This window comes from Entelurus aequoreus, linkage group LG01 (assembly GCF_033978785.1).
Source record: "Entelurus aequoreus isolate RoL-2023_Sb linkage group LG01, RoL_Eaeq_v1.1, whole genome shotgun sequence".
In the NCBI taxonomy this organism is placed as follows: Eukaryota; Metazoa; Chordata; class Actinopteri; order Syngnathiformes; family Syngnathidae; genus Entelurus; species Entelurus aequoreus.
In genome coordinates this window covers 38,700,161-38,726,838 of record NC_084731.1, presented here as the reverse complement: position 1 = coordinate 38,726,838, position 26,678 = coordinate 38,700,161, and the positions used below count along the sequence as shown (strand labels likewise).

At 39.6% G+C, this 26,678-nt stretch overlaps 1 protein-coding gene across 19 annotated transcripts in view; it reads left to right on the top strand.

Moving 5' to 3' along the window:
* nfasca (neurofascin homolog (chicken) a) overlaps positions 1–26,678 on the top strand; it is a 240,939-nt gene that overhangs the window by 126,172 nt on the left and 88,089 nt on the right. For 18 of the 19 annotated variants that reach the window (XR_009826484.1, XR_009826486.1, XR_009826485.1 and 15 more), the window contains 3 exons: positions 12,424–12,589; positions 18,078–18,095; positions 20,798–20,903. Coding sequence is in view for 14 of the 19 variants with exons in the window: in XM_062049733.1 (XP_061905717.1) it covers positions 12,496–12,589; positions 18,078–18,095; positions 20,798–20,903 (218 nt within the window). In the remaining 5 variants the exon portion in view is untranslated. The remainder of the gene's footprint in view (positions 1–12,423; positions 12,590–18,077; positions 18,096–20,797; positions 20,904–26,678) is intronic. The other variant, XM_062049739.1, reaches the window with a different exon arrangement.

The window sequence follows — 26,678 nt, the reverse complement described above, 5'->3', positions numbered from 1 at the left end:
GACAAGAGGGGGATTAGACAGAGAGACAAAAACAACAACAGCAAACACAACAACAACAACAACAACAGAGCAACATCAGCAAATACGACATGTACAAATAAAAGTAATAGCAAATAAGCAGTTAGCGAAAATAAAAAATAATACAGAAATGACAATGAGCATTATTACACTAAAAATGGAGCAATATGAATACCAATAGAAATAGTGCTATTGATAATAAACAATACCAATACTTTACCTTTATTATCAACAATACAATTGTTCAAATGCAACAATACATATACGTAATGATAACTTGAGATACGAAAGACCTACATTAACCTTGTAGATTGTTATAGTAACAATAGGTTAAGCTTTGTCAGTGTGCCATGTGTTATACCCAGTTTACCCTAGGGCAACAACGTGCATAATTATGTGCATGAGTGTATGTGTGCATATGTACTTGTATATGTACAGTATGTGTATATGTGTGCTTGTACAGTGAATGTATATGTACAGTATGTGTATATGTGTGTTTGTACAGTGAATGTATATGTATAGAATGTGTATGTGTGTGTTTGTACAGCGAATGTATATGTACAGTATATGTATACAGTATGTGTGTTTGTACAGTGAATGTATATGTACAGTATGTGTATATGTGTGTTTGTACAGTGAATGTATATGTACAGTATATGTATGTGTGTGTTTGTACAGTGAATGTATATGTGTAGTATGTGTATGTGTGTGTTTGTACAGTGAGTGTATATGTACAGTATGTGTATATGTATGTTTTTACAGTGAATGTATATGTACAGTATGTGTATACAGTATGTTTGTATAATGAATGTGCGTGTGGATGTACGAACTTTGAGTGTGTAAATATGTACTGTATTTATTTGTATATGTATGTGGGAGCGTACGTACCTATGTATGTGTGTATGTATGTGTGTGAGTATATGTGAATTTGCATGTACAATACATTTGACTCCCAGTGTGTGCGGGAGCCAGAGTACGGCCCCAGCCTCCCAGAGAGCCCATCCCACAAACAGTAGGTGCGGTGCCCAGGGAACCAGGGACCACCGCCCCCACGCAGCCAAGCCGGACAGCGACAGGAAACCCAGAGCCTGGCCCACCGCGCCGCCCACAAGGGCCAGCAGCAGGCCGCAGACAGACGCACCCGGCAGAGGACAAGGCACGAGAAAAGCAGGGGGCAGCCAGACCCCAAGCCAGCGAGAGACCACACCCCACACGGACAGAAAGGCGAGACGCCCCGCCCGAGGAGCACGGAGACCCCCCGCAACCGGACGGGAAGACCGCCCCTGCCCCACCAGCAACCGGGCCCCCAAGAGCCCCCCCCGATCCCCAGAGAGCGCGGCGAGGCCAGCCCACGGCCACCCCACCCAAGCCGGACGCCACAGGACCACCCAGCACGGGGCCACGGGAACCACCCACCCCACCCGCAGGGACCCCAACGATGGAGATGGAACAACCAGCAACCGCCCCGCCGAGTCTCCCCCCCCTGAGGTAGGGGAAATAAATAAATAAAATAAATAAATATATAATAATAATAATAATAATAATATTAATAAAATATATTAAAAAATAAGAATAAATAAATAATTAAATCTATTTATAAAGAAAATTATAAAAAAATAATAATAATAAAAAAAAGAATTAAAAGAAGATCACAGACATGCTGACACACAAGGTCGCTACCCCAACAATTGGCCGACTCGCAGCACCTCAGAATACCCTGCAGCACCAAGCTACCACAGTAGACGCAGGGACCAGACTCAGCAGGCCCCAACCAAGACGGGCACCCGGAAGGGACGGACGGTGGGACCCAGGAGCTCCAGACACGCAGTCCGGATGCAGTAGCCTGAGGCGCCGACCCCCACCCGACAGGCAGGCCCAGAACGTACCCCCAGAAATATACATACATATATATATACATACACATAAACATACACATGTACACATACACACACATACACATGCATACACATACACATATATATACATACATACATACATACATACATACCCACACACACATACACATACATATACACAGTTTGTCAGCCCCGACAACCACCACGCGCGCGCGCTGCCACCAGTCACAACATCAGCCACCCCCCTGCACCAGACCCAGCAGCCACACCACAAACAAACGGCAGCAGAAACAGCAGCCACAACACCCCCAGACAGCCAGCACCACCCAATCAAATCGATCAAAAAAAAAAACGCGACCGGCAACCACACGCCAACAGGATCACAGAGACCAGCCAGCGCCAGCCTGCCAGCAAGCCCAAACGCCAACATGCAAACAAGAGACACCAACACCCCCCCACCAAAAGACCCCACCACCCCAACCGAAACCTGCACAAACACACCACCGCCCAAACAACCGAGACACAGTATCCAGACCAGACACGGGCGCCGCGCCGCCACCACATCAAGTCGCCAACAGAGACCCCACAGCGCATGGTCGGGCCACACGGGCACGGACCCCACCCAACAGGAAGCGAGACCCGCGCGACGCCACACACAAATAAATAATAAGATTAAACAAAAATAATAATAATAATTTAAAAATAATAATAATAATAATAAAATAAAATACAAATTAAATTAAATTAAAAATAACAAATACAAATAAATAAATAAAATAAAATAAAGTAAGTAAATAATAAAAATTATTTAAAAAATATATATATATATATATATATATATATATATATATATATATATATATATATATATATATATATATATATATATATATATATATATATATATATATATATATATATATATATATATATATATATATATATATATATATATAAAAAATAAAAAATAAAAATAATAATAATAAATTAATAAAAGCCTGGCAGGCCACCAGAACGCAGTCCCCGGAATCCGCGCTGGCCGACGAGGCAATGAGGGGTGCGCCGAACCCCAACCCCCCCACATGCATGTGTACAAGGCCCCCAGAGTGTCTACTGTGTAGTTACAATTAGGAGGTCAGCCATTACAGCCGACCTCCAGTCCCTATTGATGCGTGTACTGTAGCGTGAGTGAGATATGTATGCTTGTGGGAACTAATAATGCGATTAAAATTGGGGGACATCAAGGTCTTGGTGGGTCCCAACCAAGCCGAGCCCTCCAAATCCTAAGTGTCTAATATGCAGCTAAGATTGAGGGATGGACGAGCAGGGGACAAGACAGGAGGACTGGAGCCCCATAGGAGGCATCCTCAACCCCCCGCCATGCCTCCCCGCAGGACAATCCCCCAAAGTCCTATATTTGTGTGACTGTGTGTGCTATAAGTAGGAGGAGTAGAGGGCCCGGACATCCCCCCGAGTCCGTTCGGCCGACAACCAGGAACTACGGCCAGGAAGCCGCTCCCAGTGCCACCCACACTGGTTTAAATGTAACTTAGATATTGGGTTTTCACTATGTAAAGCGCTTTGAGTCACTAGACAAAAGCGCTATATAAATATAATTCACTACAATTCACTAGACAGGAACAGGAAGTAGGTCTGAGCTACGCGGAAGGGCAGCTATCTAGTTGATTGAGCAATAAAAAGTTGATATATTGTTGTTCCTGCTTTGTCAACGCAAGGAGCAAGCATAAGTTTAGATTAGACAGTTGATGTGTGTGCGTGTTTTAGTGCCGCTCACCGATTAATTTAATTGGCAAAAATGGCGCTGATTGGCCAAAAAGTGTGGAGAAGTAGCAAGCATTGGACGATGTTGCGAGGCCGCGTATAATTCGTGGGGATTGGTTGAAGTTGCATGGAGGGACTGTACATTTATGGAGTACTAAGGTACTTTGGTGTGCAAGTTTAATTGGTTCTGTAATACAGTTCGTACCTTGAAAAACTTGTATTGTGAAACAGCCGTTGAAATGGATTGAAATACATTTCATATTTGCTCCTCGTCCCCATGTAACATGCCTTTTTAAAAAGAAAAGTAAACTTTCAGATAAGGAATATTGTATGCAAAACAATACCATAGACTCTAATACAAACAAGTACAATGGTTTTTAAAAAATATTGCCCAGCATTTACCTCGGAGAGTGGACTTCTACAGTATCTCCTTCCAGCTGCTTCTCAGTCAAACACCATCAGCAGCTTTTCCATATTTTCATGGATACATCTTTTGATATTATTTTAACGTCTTTGGCTGGTGTTATTGACTCATTCTGCTTCAGTATGTTGCAGAGTAGCAGGGCTATGCTCCAGTTTTTGATTGATTTCCTTTTTTAATTCAACGAATATCTTCCACTTTGTCTTCTCAGCACTGTCCTTCACACTCACTTTCTTCCTTCCCATGCTTGGGAAAAACAAAGTTATGTCCATCTCTAGCTTTAAGCTAATGCTAGCGAATAAGACCGAATGTATTGGTCGGATCTTACGGGGTTCACTGTGACATTCACCACGCCAACTTGTGGTGGGGATTCTCGTAACACACATTTTTGCTTGCAACCACAGTGTTTCCCATAAACTGCCAAGATACCTGTGGCGGTGGGGGCGTGGCTATGGGCGTGGTCACCATGACATCATCAAGTAATTTGCATAATTTACTACAATGATATGATTTTCTCTAAAAAGGCTCAAAAATGTATACTTACTAATTAATAATAACCGTTTTGTTTTAAACGTCCATCCATCCATCCATCCATCCATCCATCCATCCATCCATCCATTTTACAATATAATTTTAGGTACTTTAGGTACATATTTATATACAGATTTGAACAATAAGTTATTCACTGAAATATATTTATTAATTGTGGTTCTTACAAAAAAATATATCTTATAAAAATATAAAAGCTAAAATGTCTCTTAAAGCTCTGCCCCTTTAATTATTGCATACTAAATAATTTAACTTTAGCCTACTACTACAACCATATTATTTACCAGCAACATAAAGTGAAACAGAGGCAGAGGTGTCCTGCCATAGTCAGTAACAAATAAACAGAAAACAGTAGTGGTGGTAGATAGACACAAAGCTTCATCAAACTCTCTCAACTCTCTCGTTTGAGTCACACATTAAGAGTGTTACTAAAACGGCCTTCTTTCATCTCCGTAATATCGCTAAAATTCGTTCCATTTTGTCCACAAGCGACGCTGAGATCATTATTCATGCGTTCGTTACATCTCGTCTCGATTACTGTAACATATTATTTTCGGGTCTCCCTATGTCTAGCAATAAAAGATTACAGTTGGTACAAAATGCGGCTGCTAGACTTTTGACAAAAACAAGAAAGTTTGATCATATTACGCCTATACTGGCTCACTTGCACTGGCTTCCTGTACACCTAAGATGTGACTTTAAAGTTTTACTACTTACGTATAAAATACTACACGGTCTAGCTCCTGCCTATCTTGCCGATTGTATTGTACCATATGTCCCGGCAAGAAATCTGCGTTCAAAGAACTCCGGCTTATTAGTGATTCCCAGAGCCCAAAAAAAGTCTGCGGGCTATAGAGCGTTTTCTGTTCGGGCTCCAATGCTCTCCCGATAAAAGTTAGAGATGCTACCTCAGTAGAAGCATTTAAGTCCCATCTTAAAACTCATTTGTATACTCTAGCCTTTAAATAGACTCCCTTTTTAGACCAGTTGATCTGCCGTTTCTTTTCTTTTCTTTTCTCCTCTGCTCCCCTCTCCCTTATGGAGGGGGAGTTGCACAGGTCCGGTGGCCACGGACGAAGTGCTGGTTGTCCAGAGTCGGGACCCGGGGTGGACCGCTAGCCTGTGCATCGGTTGGGGACATCTCTACGCTGCTGACCCGTCTCCGCTCGGGATGGTTTCCTGCTGGCCCCACTATGGACTGGACTTTCGCGGCTGTGTTGGATCCACTGTGGACTGGACTTTCACAATATTATGTCAGACCCACTCGACATCCATTGCTTTCGGTCTCCCCTAGAGGGGGGGGGTTGGGGTTACCCACATATGCGGTCCTCTCCAAGGTTTCTCATAGTCATTCACATTGACGTCCCACTGGGGTGAGTTTTTCCTTGCCCGTATGTGGGCTCTGTACCGAGGATGTCGTTGTGGCTTGTGCAGCCCTTTGAGACACTTGTGATTTAGGGCTATATAAATAAACATTGATTGATTGATTGATTGAAACGTCTGATCCACTGAACAAAGAGCTCCAAAAATCTTGATCCTACATTTCTCTTTTGTAAAGTAAATCTGAAAAGCCGATATGGGCATCTACATCAACTATATGATTTGTCTGAGAAGCTGAACAGGACAAAAAAAAAAAAAAAAATTGAAATTAAAAAAAAAATTAAAATATTTTTTTTTTTTTGTAGTGGCCTTAATTATTTCGTGGCGGGCCGCCACAAATAAATTAATGTGTGGGAAACACTGAACTTAAAGCATAACAATTAGCCAAGAGAAAACTTGTATCCTGAAAAAATTGTAAGTTCGGGCTCCTGTATTCCAAGGTACTTGTCATGTCTGTGATTATGTTTTGTTTTAGTCATGTTCGGATTTGGTTTTGGACTTTTTGTGCTATTTGTCCCCATAACAACCATTAGTTTCACCTGGTTCACATTGTCATGTCACGCACCTGTTCACGGTTAGAGTCACGCACCTGTTTTCACTGATCATGTCACTATATAAGCTTTTCTGTTTCTGTTGTTCGTCCTGGCGACATCACACTCATGCTCCACATTTATGCTCTGCACCCTTTATGATCGCGTCTTCATGCCATGTTCTATGTCAAGTAAGTTTGTGTTTATTGTTCATAGTTTTTGTGCCCACGTGCATGTCTTTTGTTTCATAGCCAAGTTTGTTACCTCCTCTGTGAGCGCCTTTTGTTTATTCCTTTTTATTGTCCTTATATTAAATTATGTACTCACCTCCAAGCCGTGTCCAGTCAAGTTGCTTTGCACCTTGGAAAAACAATCCACGCCAAGGACCAAGTCGTGACAGTACTAGTGCAGTTCTTTAAGGAAACAAAGACTCATTCATGACCAGCTAGACCAGGAGTCCCCTAACTACTCAGGACGATCCACAATAAAAATAAATAAATAAATAAATATATCCTGTGTAGCGCTCAGGCAAATCTCATTGTAGATATAGATGCCCATATCTGCTGTACAGAATTGCTTTACAAAAGGGAAGTGAGGGATACTTCTTTTGTTGCCTTATTTGTATTGGACTTTGAATTTTGTTTAAAATTGTGATCAGTTTCATGGTTTGTCATGACCGTTGTTAACAATATGTAGGTAAGGTAATGTTCACTGACACGTGTTCTAAAGTGTAGCACTCTGTGCTATCATTACATCTATCATCAATGGTGCACTGCAGTGTGGCGAGAGTAGAGTACAGCAATGACCTATTTGTGAACGTCCCACTCGTGGGGAGCCCTACAGTACGAGGCTTTGTCCAGCCTTAAAATGTTGGTTTCTCTCACTGTGACACGTTATTTGACACTTCTGTCTTTAGGGTTATCACCAGGTTGTTTAGAGGCTTGTTTACAGTTTTGTCTCTTTTCGGGCTGTACGGTATACCGGTATCAGTTTAGGACCACGATACTAATGAATCATATTCGATACGATACCGCCTCTGAAAGGTACTGGTCCACCACCCCCCCTCGCCCTCGTCGTCGTCACGTCGTGCCATTGCTGGTTTACGAGCAGACAAGCATGTTCGGTAGCGCAAAATCACGGATTACTTACAAGCAGACACAGTGTGTAGACAGAAAAGGAAGAACGGACGCATTTTGGCTTAAAAACTAACGATAAAGGTGAAGTTAAAACACTGAAACGCTCACCGGAAGAGGTGCTTTAAGACATGGCTAGCTAGCTAGCGGCTAAAGTCCAGCCACAGTCGGCAGTGTTTTAGCTACTTCTAAATCACTAATCCTCGCCTTCGTGGCGACAAATAAAGTAAGTATCATCCCTGCAGGACGAGGAATAGCTAAACATGCTTCAGTACATACCGTAGCTCACCGGTGTCAAAATGTAAACAAACGCCATTGGTGGATCTACACCTAACATCCACTGTAATGATACCAAGTACAGGAGTGTATCTAGTCAATACTACTTTGATTACGTCGATATTTTTTAGCATCACAACATCATCTTTCGTCTAAAAAAAAATGTATATTATGTTTATAAATTCAGGAAATATGTCCCTGGACACATGAGGACTTTGAATATGACCAATGTATGATCCTGTAACGACTTGGTATCGGACTGATACCCAAATTTGTGGTATCATCCAAAACTAATGTAAAGCATCTAAACAACAGAAGAATAAATGATTATTACATTTTAACAGAAGTGTAGATAGAACATGTTGAAAGAGAAAGTAAGCAGATATTAACAGTAAATGAACAAGTAGATTAATAATTCATTTTCTACCACTTGTCCTTAATAATTTTGACAAAATAATAGAATGGAAAATGACACAATATGTTACTGCATATGGCAGCAGACTAAATTAGGAGCCTTTGTTTGCTTACTCACTACTAAAAGACAAGTTGTCTTGTATGTTCACTATTTCATTTAAGGGCAAACTTGCAATAAGAAACATATGTTTAATGTACCCTAAGATTTTTTGTTAAAATAAAGCCAATAATGCAATCTTTTGTGATCCCCTTTATTTAGAAAAGTTTCGAAATATTGGTATCGGGAAAACACTAGTCTCTTCCTATCAATTCAGTAATTAGCTGGAATATGGAGCTCATAGTTGGGTTTCAGAACAGCTGGCTGGCAGAGAAATGTGCAGGTAAATGAATGTGTATGTGCAGGAGGGCGTGTCTTCATTTATGTGTGGACATGTTTTGCTCAGCTCAAACAGCACCTGTGACAGTGAGATGTATCACCTTGTGCCAGCCAATGGTGGCATTATTAGCTCCCAAGAGACAGATTCCCTATTTAAGCACCATGTGTGTATTGATTGACATGCCACCAGATGGTTTCTATACAATAGCTTGGCAGGTTTCAGGTTATCTCTGCCTTCAGGCTAAAAAGCTGTTGTGTTCTTCTGCAGGGAAATAAAATCTTGATTTTTCTTCTCACCATACAAGTGTCAGTTAAAGGGTAACTGCACTTTTTTGGAATTTTGCCTATCATTCACAATCATCAGATGAGACAAGCACATGTATGGTTGTTCCTTTTTTAAATCGTAAATAAACGCTAGCAAGAGTGAGCTAACAATGAAGCCAAAGGACGTCGCTTTACTCCACCTATAAAGCGTTCTAAAAACATTCCAAAACATCCATCAAAGTTTTATATACACACACTGTAAGTATACAGTATATGTGAACTAGTAACAAAGCACATTCATAATAAAATGTAATATTTACGTATTTTAATTGTACGGCCGTGTATTAATTTCAAAGACGCATAACAATGTTCGCTTTTCCCTTCAGCAACAACAACACTACTAATCACAGCAGACTTAATGGGAGCCAACAAATTATAATCCAGAACCTTATATTTTTAAGCCTGGAAATATGGAGGATGAGCTCCAAGTTTTAGAAGCTATGTGCAACACAAAACAAAACAGAAAACACTCATCATTATGCAGCAGTACTGCTAAGTGCTAAACAAAAAAATACAACTATAATTATAATAAAACAAACACTCATGGCTTGATTTTCCTAAGATAAATAAATAATAAATGGTTTATACTTGTATAGCGCTTTTCTACCTTCAAGGTACTCAAAGCGCTTGACAGTATTTCCACATTCACCCATTAACACACACATTCACACACTGATGGAGGGAGCTGCCATGCAAGGCGCTACCAGCACTCATCAGGAGCAAGGGTGAAGTGTCTTGCCCAAGGACACAACGGACGTGACTAGGATGGTAGAAGGTGGGGATTGAACCCCAGTAACCAGCAACACTCCGATTGTGGCAGAGCCACTCTACCAACTTCGCCACGCCGTCCCTAAGAGCAAAATACTACGTGCTAAACAGCGTGTGCAATCTATAAAATTGTGTGTACTATTAGTGGGCATTTTGTGTGTGATCTAGCCCAAACTGCACCCAATTTTTCCTTTTTTTTAGCGCTTATAGCAGAGGGACTGCACTAGCTGTGCTCAAGACATGTAAAAATGCATATTTTTTTTAATATTGGAGATATGTTAATCATATATATTATCAATAAAAAAGCAAACGGCATAAAAAAAAATGCCAGCAGACACCAAAACCCATTCATTGGATTTGTTTTAATAAGCCCTTTGGGTCACCCAGCATGTAGCTATGAATGTTGCTTAATAGACTATATGTCTAATATTTTTTATTTCTGACAGACCATGCTAATATGTTGACACGCGAGTATGACGACGGATTCTCTTTTATTTGTCTGTCAGTTTGCACGTACATTTCAGACGTGCTAAATATAATGCTAAATAGTGCTCGCAAAACGATGATAAGTGTTGATAAATCATATTGCGCATGTTGTATAATTTATTTGTTCCTTCTTGTCCCAGTATTGTGGGTGTTTTGATGACCAGCATATATTCTGCATATTAATGAAGGATGACAGGAGACGCAAAATGAATTGCACACCATATTCTGGTCACTTAACAGACACAATCCACTTTGCACACGTTTAGTAGATCAGTTTTGCGTTTGCTATCAAGTTTGCACGTGTTTTAGTACACGCAAAAAATTATTAAATTAGGCCCTTACTGTATTTGTCTGCTCCGACTGGGATTCCGACTGATGAGATGTTTATATCTTCTTGTTTAGATGAAGAATTAATCACAATCCTCCCATAGGTTAGGAAACAAATGGTGGACACAAATGAGCATTTTTTCGCATCTTTTTTGCCATCTCCAAGTCGAAGTTTAATGTCAAAGTTGACCAAATTTTGGGCTATATGACAACAACCTTCCACTATATAGGTGAAAGTCATAATTTATTGTCAAGAATTAACTTTTTTTGGATCCGTTTTTTTTGGTTGGTTTGTTTTTTAAATCTTTTTTCGGTTACAAGTATTTTTTGGAGTGCAAATATTTTTGGTTCCAAATTTTACTTTTTAATTATAAATCTTTTTTGTTACAAACATTTTTTTGTTTCACATCTTTTTTTGGTTACTAATTGTTTTTTTTCGGTTTCAAATCTTTTTTTGTGGTAATAAATTATCACACACAGCTATTAATAACTATAGACACTGCATGTTATGTGTCCAAACTAAAGTTCTTGAAAAATTTGATAGTGAACAACTTAAATATTTCTTAGACACCTATGGTCTGCTTTCTCAATATCAATCGGATTTTAGAAAGAAACTTAGCACCATAACCGCTGTTATCAAAGTTGAGAATGACATTGAGGCGTAGGATTGCAAAAAATATTGTGCGCTCTATTTAATTGACCTGTCAAAAGCATTCAATACAGTCGACCATATCATTTTGGCAGACAGACTGTACAAGATTGGTCTATTTCAGCATGCTGTGAAGTGGTTTTCTAATTACCTGTCCAATAGAACCCAATGTGTCCAGTTTGCTTGGTCAATCAATCAATCAACGTTTACTCATATAGCCCTTCCACGTGGGCCTCACCATCTGCCAGATCTTGGTTGTCAGATCTTTACGTTGCACATCGTCTACAGCAGGCTCGCTGTGTTTTTGGTCGCCCCGGGCTGATGCAACAGTTGGTTGGGGGGGGGGGGGGGGGCGCATAATAAATGAAAATAACATAACATAACATAACATAACATAACATAACATAACATAACAAGGTGGATTTGCAGAGATTAAAACATCCACAACGATACATACCTTCAATTCCTGCTTGGTGCCGGTGCTGCTGTACGGGTCTCAAACCTGGACTCTTCACACACCGACTATTCGCTGCCTTGATGCATTACACCTGAACATCCTTTGCAATGGGTGGTTCCACCATGTCACCATTGATGTATCAGTTTGTCCCACCACCATTGCCACTGTAATGCAGATGGGAAAGCTGCGATTCCTCTGCCATGTGGCCAGAATGGACGACTGAATCCCGGCAAAACAGACTTTTACGGCATGAGCGCATCTACTACCCAGGGATTGGCTCTGCCCATGTGGCTGTCCCTGGTTGACCCGGATGGCCGGCCCCTGTCGGACCTCGGTCACCTGGTGGCCAAGCAAGGCTTCAGTCAGTTCAGTTAAGGCCTGTCTGGGAAATGGAAACATGTTAAACAGTAATAGTTCAAGCACGGAGCCCTCTGGTACACCATGACTAACAATAACATGCACTCATTCTTTATTATCAAACTGTAAGCAGTCCGATCAATAGGATTTAAATCAGGTTAGGGCAGTTCCTTAAATTCCAATTACATGTTCTAATCGGTTTATTGAAATGTGATGATCAATTGTGTCAAAGATCTCACAGGACCAGTGCAGAAACAAGACCTTAGTCTGAAGAGGAGGAAATGATCGAACCTCCTAACCGTCTGTCTCTCTCTCACAAGGCGTCAGCGTGACCGACAGGAGAAGCGTCGAGTCCGTCAGGAGTGGCGACAGCAGCCAGTCAGAGCGGAGAGATGCTGAGTCCGTGCGGGCGTGCGGCCTTGGCTTTCATGTCATTACAGCTGCTGCTATGGCGCGAAACTGTGACCATCGAAGTTCCTCAACACCGTAAGTTACCCAGCAACAGTGCTATCACATTGTCGGTACATGTGCAACACATACTGTACGTATATTTACACTTACACACCATCAAATCATGAGAGACAGTATTGATTACTGGCCAAAATACTCCAAAGAGTATTTATGAAGTAAATTGTACGTTTGGTGGCCATTGCTATCTTTGTCGTTTGTAACACATAGTTTGTCAACCACATATCATTTGTTTGCATTATTCTGCGTATGAAAATAATCTGTGGTGATATTTTATGTATGCGGGTTTCCTGTTTCAATAGTCGGAGAGAGAAGCCCATCCCCCTCTTCTTTGTGTGTCCTTATCATCTTCCCACAAAAGTGCACTCTTGACCTGTATTGATGTGATGTATTGATGTGTGCTTGCTACACAATCCTGCAGAGCACACACTTTCCCACACATACACACACACACACAAACACAAACACTTTCCCACGCAGCACTCACCACCGCTTTTCATGTCCACTGTAAGAAATTATTCAAAGTGAATAGAACATTGAAGAGTGACGACAAGGGATGTACAAACCCCGTTTCCATATGAGTTGGGAAATTGTGTTAGATGTAAATATAAACGGAATACAATGATTTGCAAATCCTTTTCAACCCATATTCAATTGAATGCACTACAAACACAAGATATTTGATGTTCAAACTCATAAACTTTATTCTTTTTTTGCAAATAAGAGTTAACTTAGAATTTCATGGCTGCAACACGTGCCAAAGTAGTTGTGAAAGGGCATGTTCACCACTGTGTTACATGGCCTTTCCTTTTAACAACACTCAGTAAACGTTTGGGAACTGAGGAGACACATTTTTTAAGCTTCTCAGGTGGAATTCTTTCCCATTCTTGCTTGATGTACAGCTTAAGTTGTTCAACAGTCCGGGGGTCTCCGTTGTGGTATTTTAGGCTTCATAATGTGCAACACATTTTCAATGGGAGACAGGTCTGGACTACAGGCAGGCCAGTCTAGTACCCGCACTCTTTTACTATGAAGCCACGTTGATGTAACACGTGGCTTGGCATTGTCTTGCTGAAATAAGCAGGGGCGTCCATGGTAACGTTGCTTGGATGGCAACATATGTTGCTCCAAAACCTGTATGTACCTTTCAGCATTAATGGTGCCTTCACAGATGTGTAAGTTACCCATGTCTTGGGCACTAATACACCCCCATACCATCACAGATGCTGGCTTTTCAACTATGCGCCTATAACAATCCGGATGGTTCTTTTCCTCTTTGGTCCGGAGGACACGACATCCACAGCTTCCAAAAACAATTTGAAACGTGGACTCGTCAGACCACAGAACACTTTTCCACTTTGTATCAGTCCATCTTAGATGAGCTCAGGCCCAGCGAAGCCGACGGCATTTCTGGGTGTTGTTGATAAACGTTTTTCGCCTTGCATAGGAGAGTTTTAACTTGCACTTACAGATGTAGCGACCAGCTGTAGTTACTGACAGTGGGTTTCTGAAGTGTTCCTGAGCCCATGTGGTGATATCCTTTACACACTGATGTCGCTTGTTGATGCAGTACAGCCTGAGGGATCGAAGGTCACAGGCTTAGCTGCTTACGTGCAGTGATTTCTCCAGATTCTCTGAACCCTTTGATGATGTTACGGACCGTAGATGGTGAAATCCCTAAATTCCTTGCAATAGCTGGTTGAGAAAGGTTTTTCTTAAACTGTTCAACAATTTGCTCACGCATTTATTGACAAAGTGGTGACCCTCGCCTCATCCTTGTTTGTGAATGACTGAGAATTTCATGGAATCTACTTTTATACCCAATCATGGCACCCACCTGTTCCAAATTTGCCTGTTCACCTGTGGGATGTTCCAAATAAGTGTTTGATGAGCATTCCTCAACTTTATCAGTATTTATTGCCACCTTTCCCAACTTTTTTGTCACGTGTTGCTGGCATCAAATTCTAAAGTTAATGATTATTTGCAAAAAAAAAAAAGTTTATCAGTTTGAACATCAAATATGTTGTCTTTGTAGCATATTCAACTGAATATGGGTTGAAAATGATTTGCAAATCATTGTATTCCATTTATATTTACATCTAACACAATTTCTCAACTCATATGGAAATGGGGTTTGTATATTGGTGGATGGTAGCATATTCACGCACACATTTATGTCATTAATCAACGCCTCCTAATGTATTATGTGCATATATTAAGGATGTAACAATTACCGCTATAAATGATAAATCGCTGTAATAATCCCAACTGTTAGTATTCCAATTTTAAACTAAAATTATTATAAAACTGGGACTGACAGCCGCACTTTGATAAACTCACAGACCAGTGACATTGTCCTTTACACTCACTTTCTTCCTTTCCCATGTTTGGAAAAACAAAGTTATGTCCATCTCTAGCAATAAGATAATGCTAGTGAGTAAGACCAGATGTTTTGGTCTGATCCTACGGGGTTCAATGTGGCATTTGTTAATGTTATGAGCCAAGAGACAACTCATATTCCAAAAAACGTATATCCCAAGGTACGACTGTATTTACTGTATCTATGTACTGAAGGGCTGCAAATAACGACTATTTTGGTAGTCGGCTAGTCATAGACTATCTTGATGATCAGTCGACACTTATCACAAGACTCTTATTTAGCCATCTACGTTAAAAATGTAGCTTAAGATGTTTTTAGGCATGTGCTAACAAACAATATAGACCAGGGGTCGGCAACCCAAAACGTTGAAAGAGTCATATTGAACCAAAAATACAAAAAACAAATCTGTCTGGAGCCGTGAAAAAAAGGAAAGGCCGTATATAAGTCTTAATGAAGACAACACATGACGTAAGTGTCTATATTAGCTATAATAGCCTACTATCAAAATGACTTTAAAAGTCATATACAGTAAGTGTTATAATGAAGACAACACATGACGTAAGTGTCTATATTAGCTATAATAGCCTACTATCAAAATGACTTTAAAAGTCATATACAGTAAGTGTTATAATGAAGACAACACATGATGTGTCTATATTAGCTATAATAGCCTACTATCAAAATTACTATGTGTCACAGGCTGAAGCAAATCTTCATTGACAGAAATGTTGAAATGTAATATTTATTCTACACATTTTTACAACATTGGAAACATTAGTAAATCAGAGGCTACTCAGAAGGTGAGATAACTCCTGGAAATTACTAGCTTTTAATGGCCAAAGGTATAGATGTGTGTGTCCAATTTAAAGGAAACGGCAGGCTGTCTTTTTTTAATAGATTTATTACAATCTTTGGCAAGCTAGGTAATATTTGCTGTAGTCTGGAACAACATGGCACACAAACAACTATCTGAAATGCAGCCAATATTACGTACAGATAATGTGTCATGGGACATGCAAAGCTAAATTATATACAAAAAGGATAAAAGTAAAGGATATTAAATGAGCTTAAGTACATACAGCTAGCCTAAATAGCATGTTAGCATGGATTAGTTTGCAGTCGTGCACTGACCAAATATGCCTTATTAGCACTCCAACAAGTCAATAACATAAATCAAAGATCACCTTTGTGCATTTACGCACAGCATAAAACTTTTGGTGGACAAAATGAGACAAAGAAGGAGTGGAAGATTTTACATGTAAACAAACTGTTGCGTCACAGTCCACACTATGGTGAGTTCAAGAACCGCCGAAATTAGTAGGACAAAACGATGTTCACCAAATATTTTCATCAGTGAAGCATACACACACACATATTAAACAGTGGACTTTCTAATAATTGGGAAGGTTTTTGTCATGTTTGTCCTAAAAAAAATAACATACTAAAACAATAACATAATTTTTCCATTTTCAGTCCTTTTTTAAAAATGCTCCAGGGAGCCACTAGGGCGGCACTTAAGAGCCGTATGCGGCTCGAGAGCTGCGGGTTGCTGACCCCCGATATAGACAAAAAAGATCACAATTTGATTCAGAAATGATTATTCATGAACCGTGCTACTCATTAGGCTACTGCAAATATATACATCTTCTCAACTTTTTAAAGGCAAGCTGTAGGAAGACATTTATTGTAGCACCAACTTAATTTTAAACTCACAGTATATACGCCACTAAAATAATCGTCATCCAAGCAATGGTAGTGTTCTTGATTCAAGTTAGATGCACACAAGTATATAGTCCAAGTTTTGCTGGCAGACTTTGGCTAAAATGAAAGTTAAAGCTACTTTTCACACAGCTAGCTAGCTATAAAGCTCGCTATGCTGCGTCGCTTTAAATGCTTGCGCATCACAGACGTACTGTCATGAAATGCGAGGTTGCGTCGCAAATTGAGCAAGTTATCCATGATTTTGTTAGGGTGAAATGTTACCATTCTTTCGATATTTTCGCTTATTCTCGTTTTCACCTGGTCAAACACGAGCGACATCACCCACTTTATCCACGAATGAATTTTGAGTTTGAATGAGTTTGAATTTTTAATTTTTTTGTCAATCAATCGTTGCTCTCTTAATATAATGTATATGTGTATTCTTGAAGTATGTTGTACGATTAGACATTGTAAGTTGATGAAAAAGAAAAAAAAAGATTAGTCATTAGTGTATGTGTGTTGTTTTGAGTGAAAGCTTGTTGTTGTTTATTGTTGTTGTTTAGGTTTATTTCGAACATGCATACAGTTAAAATATGATGCATCACATATTTCACATATTACCATTTTCTTATTACAACATGGAGTAGGAAGAAGCAGAGTTTATTTAATCCTGCCACTTTCCTCCTTTATACTAACGCGTGTGTTCACTTTAAGTAAATGAATAACTAATTCAACAGTTCTCTTGCATTTTCATTGTTTGCTTTTTTACAATGAATATTTTTGTCTTCTTTCTCTCTGCTCACCACTTGAACTCCAAACAGGTAAGTTATCGATCACCATGGCAACAAGCTGTCTAGTTTTTACTCATACAGGGTGTAAACTAATAATCACAAGCTATTCACACCCTATTTTCCGAACTAAAAGCCGTACCACAAATATATACCAGTGCGTTGTGAAATGAGATACTTACATAGAGAGAGTTTCTAAATGTTTATTTGCATACCTTAATTGTTTCCCAACGGTGCCTGTAACTCAGCAGTAAATCAGAAGATCAAACAAAGTCATTGATGTCTTAATTGACCCTTTATAAGATTAATAAGATTTTATCATGTTTTAATAAGGTTTAATATGTTTAGCATAATTCCTCCTCCTTGTACTTTGTAAACACTTTAAGTTTGAACAGTTTCTTAAAGTGGATCATTTTAGTACACTGTCCATAATTTAGCCTTTGGCGAAGAAAAAAAAACATAGAATAGCCGCACCGTTGTATAAGCCGCAGGGTTCAAAGCTTGGGAAAAGTAGCGGCTTGTAGTCTGGAAAGTACGGTATTTAGTACTGTAAATGTTTGTGTCCCTAATATAATGAACAGCCTCTTAACAATCTATCCACACTTTGTCTCCATGTTGCTTTACACTGGACTAACAGCAAAGATCCTGGCAGACCGTAAGTCTTTCACGTTGGAATTATGTGGTGCATGCAATGTCATCAAGTATCATACATTTTACTTCTGGTGCAAGAGTTGCTTTGAGTCCTCATTAATACACATTCAAAAATGTGTATTCATAATCAACAAAATCATTGAATTTGATTAAAGTGACTTGGTGTAAATGACATTAAATTGGTTCCTACTGAGCTCCTACAACATTTGTTCGTTTGACAGGGGGCAGTGTCCTCTGGATGTGAATTTATTTTTATTTATTTATTTATTTACTCATTTACAGACAGACATAATTTTGTATTACATTATTGTTTCTTTTGTTAATATCAGAGTCAGTTCTGCAAAAAGGTTATCCCTAGAAGCACACAGCTTATGAACAGGGACCCACAGTTAAAATATACATCATCATATAATATACAAAATACAGTACAATACAATACATTTCAAATCTACCCACCAAATACCCATTTACAATGTCATTTATAAATAAAAAATGAATATTTAAATCCACCAAATCAGTCTCAATATCCTATTATTCAAATTTGTTCAAAGGTTGCATCTTGAAGATCTGCGATAATCTCATCATACATACAGAGGTCAAGACCAAAATTATGCGAATAATGTGAATTCCTCAACCATAAGGGGTGTGCTAAATATAATAAGCATAACATAGCAATACATTTTGCTTAAAACGAAGATTCAGAATTAATATGAATGTGCAATCAAGTCACCGAATATTCATATCTCAGCTCAAAGAATGTGACTTTAAAAGGTTTGTGAGCTTTAAATTGACGTGTATATGAATTATGAGCACAGTAATTATATTTTAATCCAGCCTGCTGCATCAATTCCCCCACGGTTGCCATGGTAGCATGCAGTTTATGAGAGCATCAGCAGGATATTAGCAGAAGAGATTAGCTGCTTAAAAAAAGGTGGGTAGAGAAGCCAAAATTGTAACCAAAATTGGCACTTAAGTAAGAGTATCGTTGCTTTAGATCACAGGAGTCTAAAGTGCGGCCCAGGGACCATTTGTGGCCCGCAGCTAATTTTTTAAAGACTATTACAAAAAATAAAAAAATAAGTGAGGAAGCAGTTGCAATGTAATGTGAAAATGTTGCAATATTGATACAAATACAACGTTTTTTACTTTAAAACCGGCATTGCTAAAAAATAATAACAAAAACTTATAATCGACGGATAGATCTGAGTTTGATCTTGAGGTTTACTCATTGAAAGTAAAAATATGACTTTTTTTTTGCGCTTTTGGATCAACGAGACCTTTATTCAAATTTTTTTTTAACTGTCATTGTTCAAGAAATAATAATGCATCAAAAGCAATGTTGTTATAAATTATTTAAATCTTTAAGACACCAATTTCTTTACATCAAATATTGCACTTTGAACATTGTTTCGAACATTTGTGTTTTTGCCATAAAACACAGGGTTTTTATTCGACCAAGAGCCTAAAACATACAAAAACCCAAAAGCTTAATGTCAACAAATCCGAAGTTGGTCTATAGATATTTCAGCGTCGAAAGTAAACAAAAAAGAATATCTGACTTGTTTTTAACATTTAATAACTGTGACACTTTTTGAGGATAGCCCTGATGGTTACAATAAATATTGTATTGGTTTTGAAAATGAAAAAATATCAAAATGGCCCACGCATGCTTTCATTTGTGTGCGGCACTCAGTGAAAAAAGTTTGGACACCCCTGCTTTAGGGTAATATGACTCAAGTAAGAGTGAAAAGTATCCAATGAATTACTTGAGTAAGAATAAGTATTGATTGAAAAAAATGCTCAAGTACTGAGTAGCTTGTGATGAGTAACTTTTGATTTATTTAGTTGTTATTCCTTAATGGCACTTGCACTACGACCGCAGTTGCTGTGTGTGTTTTGTGCGAGAGACTACTACAGCATGTGCTACAAAAAAGGCTAATTGTACAGTCACTTATGACGTTTTAACAGTGCTAATAACATAAAAAATAACATCTACAACTTACTGCAACATGTTTTCTTTACTTGGAAGTGGAATTCTACTGACACAGATGATGATATAATTGTTCTTTTTAATAGTTTGTCAGTAAACTTTGGAGAGTTACGATGTCACTTTTTTACAGTGTGTAGTTTGAGTGTAGTCATGTGACTGCTAGGCTCTGATTGATTGGTAAAACAGAGTCATGTGACATAAAGAAAGTCTAGCCAAAGAGCCAAATGAATATGTCTTTGCAAGCAGTAATCAATTGATTATAGATAAATATAATGATGATATAAATGAATGTAGAGATCGGAATTGAATTAACAAAGTAAAAGTAGTAAAAGTATGTTGCATTAAAATTACTCTGACAATGTATCCAAAACGTTACCTCAGTAAAAGTAACAAAGTAACAGCATAAACTTATAGCGTGGTACTAACCACCTTTGGATATTAAATACACATAGCGGGGGGGAGTAGGACACCTTGTATTTTCACTTTTGTCCGAAGCTAAAAATAAACAACTACTTTACTGCTGCAATTCATGGAATTTTATTGACTATTTCATCACCATGTTTACATTCTGTCCTAACTGATAACCAGAGCACTGAATGTGTTCACCAATAGAAGCAAATATTTGTTCAGTACCACTGAATAAATTGATGTTTTGTAGTTGATTTAGTTTGTGTGTAACAATGCAAGACCCTCACCCCCTCTCCCCCCCTCCCCAGTGAAACAGCCCCCGACTATAATCAAGCAGTCAGTGAAGGACTACATTGTGGACCCCAGAGATAACATCATCATCGAGTGTGAGGCCAAGGGCAACCCTGTGCCAACGTAAGCCAAGCACACAAACACACACACACACTCACACACACAGACACACACACACTGTACTAATTATTGTCCATATTTAATCATGAACCTTTAATTTATTGTAGATCAGCACAATGGATAACAATACGATGTTGCCGTGAGGACTGAATAAGAAAATATAGGACTATACAAATATCACAACAAAAGATCCCGGGCGAGCCCCCAATTATGTTAACACTCCCCGTAGTCGTTGTCAACATAACATAAAAGACGGACGATCTGAACTTGTGAACAGTTTATCTTGCACATGAATATAACATAAAGCAAAGCGAGTCGTAGCAGCAAAGGTGTGTGCGGTGATCAACTGGGCAGATGAGCATCCGAGTAAGAGAGAGAGAGCGAACTTCCGGTTCCACTTCCAGAGCTTTAACTCCTGGGCTCCAATTGGGATTTACAGACAATGAGGGACGTAATCAGCAAATGAAACATGGGCGACCGGTGCAATAGACCTCGAGTGGATCTAGTTAATAGTGTGATAGTCCAGTCCATAGTGGATCTAACATAATGGTGTGAGAGTCCAGTCCAAAGTGGGGCCAGCAGGTGATCATCTTTAGTGGAGACAAGTCAGCAGCGCAGAGACGTCCCCAACTGATGCACAGATGAGTGGTCCACCCCGGGTCCTGACTTTTCATCTAATCTTTGCCCCCCCTCTCCACGAAGGAGAGGAGGGGCAGAAAAGAGACGGCAGATCAACTGGTCTAAAAGGGGGGTCTATTTAGAGGGCTAAAGTATACAAATTAATTTTAAGATGGGACTTAAATGCTGAGGTAGTATCTCTAACTGTTACCGGGAGGGCATTCCAGAGTACTGGAGCCCGAATAGAAAACGCTCTTTGGCCAGCAGACTTTTTTTTGGCTCTGGGAATCACTAATAAGCCGCAGTTCTTTGAACGAAGATTTCTTGCCGGGACATATGGTACAATACAATTAGTTAGTTAGTTTATTATTTCTTCGATCAGTGGTCAACAAAATAAACAAACCGTTTTACATAAACTAACAGTTGTACATTTATAAATTGAAAATGTTGCAGACCGAAAGGGTTTAGGCTGAAGTTGAACACTTATTGCGCCTAACCCTATAAACAATGTCAAATACAAGATGAGCTTCCAAAAATTATGACATTTCCTTTGCACAACATATTATAAATACACTTTGTACACAACATAAATAAACACTGTTCAATTATATACACAGTAAAGGCATGTGAAATATCCTTGTACACATGTTAAACCTATCCAATCAGCAAGATAGGATGGAGCTAGACCGTTTAGTATTTGATACGTAAGTAGTAAAACCTTAAAGTTGCATCTTAAGTGCACAGGAAGCCAGTGCAGGTGAGCCAGTATAGGCGTAATATGATCAAACTTTCTTGTTCTTGCCAAAAGTCTAGCAGCCACATTTTGTACCAACTGTAATCTTTTAATGCTAGAAATAGGGAGGCCCGAAAATAATACGTTACAGTAATCGAGACGAGACGTAACGAACGCATGAATGAAGATCTCAGCGTCGCTGGTGGACAAAATGGAACAAACTTTAGCGATATTACGGAGATGAAAAAAGGCCGTTTTAGTAACACTCTTGTGTGACTCAAATGAGAGAGTTGGGTCGAAGATAATACCCAGATTCTTTACCGGGTCGCCTTGTGTAATTGTTAGATGCTTTTATTTCCCATGCAACCTTCTTTATTATTATACTTTCCTGCAGATACTCACTTCTTACTGCACTAACTTGTTTAGGTGCAGACCTTACATAGAATATTTTTGCATCCATCCCAGATTGCAGCTCCATTCAATCTTGTCCATATTTGTATCGGGTGTTGTGTTATTCACTGATTTAATGAATGAATGTATTATTATACTGTATGAAACAAACAATTTGTTCAGCATCGAGCCTTGGGAACAGTATCAGTACACCACACACACACACACACACATGCACACACGCACACACACATTGTGTGCAATAGTTACATCACTGACCAGTTGAGGACAGTCGCACATTGTTGATTACGCACATTCTTGTGCACACGGTAACACACAGTTACACAGTGAAGCAGTGACAACACACGTAGCGGCTCTCCTTCCAAACACAAACAGGTCATTGTGCTCCAATAATCACTTGACTATTCATGCTCATGAAACATTCAAGCAAAAGTTGACTCACGTCTTTCTACATCACAAATACAGCAACACTCAGCACGACAGTACATTATCAATGGCTTCTGTACTTACAATAGCAACAATACTAAACAACTTATAGTCATTGTAGTGAATTAATTCACATCAGAATTGCAATTTTCCATCCATCCATCCATTTTCTACCGGAGCCTATCTCAGCTGCATTCGGGCGGAAGGCGGGGTACACCCTGGAGACCTCATCACAGGGCCAACACCGATGGACAGACAACATTCACACTCAATTTTATTCATAACAATTCTGACTTGACCTTGAAAATATTTTCAATAATCGATTTTTAAAATGAAAAATGCTGCATATATACTGTATGTTATATGTCAGCAGCCAGGAGGGGCTTTTGTAACCTCTAACCTGTTTAAAAAATATTTTGTTATGTTGTATACACCAAATAGAATCGTGTTGAGTGTAGAATTAATTCTGGAACAAATCATTACCCCAACAATTGGAATTGAATTAAGTCATGATTGTGTATTCACACATATTTTGTTGTAAGATTCACATGGCCACTTAATAGTAATAATACCTACTTCTTACTTTTTACCTTCTTTTATGTACTTCTTACCATCTTTTAACTTATTTATCTACTTCTTACCTTCTATAACCTAGTTCTTCCCTTCTTTTACCTACTTTTTACCTTGTTTTACCCTCTTTGATCTTATTTGACCTCCTTCTTACTTTCTTTTACCTACTTTGTACCTTCTCTTAACTTCTTCTAACCTCTTTTTACCCTCTTTTACCCACGGTACTGCCGACACTTTGTTTTACCTACTTCTCACCTTATTTTACTCTCTTAAACTTTGTTTTACCCTCTTAAACTTTGTTTTATCTACTTCTTCTTTAACTACTTGTCATCGTCTTTTGCCCACTTCTAAACTTGTTTTGCCCAATTTTACCTTCTTATACCTACTTCCTACCTTCTGTTTCCCTCTTTTACCGTATTTTACGTACTTCTTTCCTTCTTTTACCTTTTTACCTACTTATCTTCTTTTACCTTCTTTTACGTACTTCTTACCTTGTTTTACCCTCCTTTACCTGCATTTACCTACTTCTTACTTTCTTTTACTTACTTTGTACCTTCTTTTAACTACTTCTAATCTCTTTTTACCCTCTTTTACCCACAGTACTTCCGACACTTCGTTTTACCTACTTCTCACCTTGTTTTACCCTCTTAAACCTTGTTTTATCTACTTCTTACCTTTTACCTCCTTTAACTACTCCTTATCAATTTTTACCCACTTCTAAACTTGTTTTACCCAATTTTACCTTCCTACACCTACTTCCTACCTTCTGGTACCCTCGTTTACCGTAGTTTACGTACTTCTTTCCTTCTTTTACATTTTAACTACAAACCTCGTTTCCATATGAGTTGGGAAATGGTGTTAGATGTAAATATAAACGGAATACAATGATTTGCAAGTCATTTTCAACCCATATTCAGTTGAATATGCTACAAAGACAACATATTTGATGTTCAAGCTGATAAACATTTTTATTTTTTGCAAATAATCATTAACTTTAGAATTTGATGCCAGCAACACGTGACAAAGAAGTTGGGAAAGGTGGCAATAAATACTGATAAAGTTAAGGAATGCTCATCAAACACTTATTTGGAACATCCCACAGGTGTGCAGGCTAATTGGGAACAGGTGGGTGCCATGATTGGGTATAAAAACAGCTTCCCAAAAAATGGTCAGTCTTTCACAAGAAATGATGGGGCGAGGTACACTCCTTTGTCCACAACTGCGTGAGCAAATAGTCAAACAGTTTAAGAACAACGTTTCTCAAAGTGCAATTGCAAGAAATTTAGGGATTTCACCATCTACGGTCCATAATATCATCAAAAGGTTCAGAGGAGCTGGAGAAATCACTCCACGTAAGCGGCATGGCCAGAAACCAACATTGAATGACCGTGACCTTCGATCCCTCAGACGGCACTGTATCAAAAACCGACATCAATCTATAAAGGATATCACCACATGGGCTCAGGAACACTTCAGAAAACCACTGTCACTAAATACAGTTTGTCGCTACATCTGTAAGTGCAAGTTAAAGCTCTACTATGCAAAGCGAAAGCCATTTATCAACAACATCCAGAAACACAGCCGGCTTCTCTGGGCCCGAGATCATCTAAGATGGCCTCATGCAAAGTGGAAAAGTGTTCTGTGGTCTGACGAGTCCACATTTCAAATTGTTTTTGGAAATATTCGACATCGTGTCATCGGGACCAAAGGGGAAGCGAACCATCCAGACTGTTATCGACGCAAAGTTGAAAAGCCAGCATCTGTGATGGTATGGAGGTGCATTAGTGCCCAAGGCATGGGTAACTTACACATCTGTGAAGGCACCATTAATGCTGAAAGGTACATACAGGTTTTGGAACAACATATGCTGCCATCTAAGCGCCGTCTTTTAAGCCATTTAGGTGCTAACGCAAAAGCTTGCTTACCTCTTGTCGTAGCTAGCTTACGGCTAATGCCGTCCCAAGATGATGTTTTACTGTGCTAGAAAAAGAGTTGCTCTTACAATAACAATGTATGTATTCAACAACATTTTTGGGAATCTATATAGATGATAATTTAAATTGGAAACTGTACATAAATATACTTAAGACAAAGATGGCAAAAATTATTGCTGTGTTACATAAAATCAAAAACTCTTTAAATCAAAAGGCTCTTAACATGTTATATAATTATTTCGTACTCCATCTATCCATCCATCCATCCATCTTCTTCCGCTTATCCGAGGTCGGGTCGCGGGGGCAGCAGCCTAAGCAGGGAAGCCCAGATTTTCCTCTCCCCAGCCACTTCGTCCAGCTCCTCCCGGGGGATCCCGAAGCGTTCCCAGGCCAGCCGGGAGACATAGTCTTCCCAACGTGTCCTGGGTCTTCCCTGTGGCCTCCTACCGGTTGGACGTGCCCTAAACACCTCCAGAGGGAGGCGTTCGGGTGGCATCCTGACCAGATGCCCGAACCACCTCATCTGGCTCCTCTCGATGTGGAGGAGCAGTGGCTTTACTTTGAGCTCCCCCCGGATGGCAGAGCTTCTCACCCTATCTCTAAGGGAGAGCCCCGCCACCCGGCGGAGGAAACTCATTTCGGCCGCCTGTACCCGTGATCTTGTCCTTTCGGTCACGACCCAAAGCTCATGACCATAGGTGAGGATGGGAACGTAGATCGACCGGTAAATTGAGAGCTTTGCCTTCCGGCTCAGCTCCTTCTTCACCACAACGGATCGATACAGCGTCCGCATTACTGAAGACGCCGCACCGATCCGCCTGTCGATCTCACGATCCACTTTTCCCTCACTCGTGAACAAGACTCCTAGGTACTTGAACTCCTCCACTTGGGGCAGGGTCTCCTCCCCAACCCGGAGATGGCACTCCACCCTTTTCCGGGCAAGAACCATGGACTCGGACTTGGAGGTGCTGATTCTCATCCCAGTCGCTTCACACTCGGCTGCGAACCGATCCAGTGATAGCTGAAGATCCTAGCCAGATGAAGCCATCAGGACCACATCATCTGCAAAAAGCAGAGACCTAATCC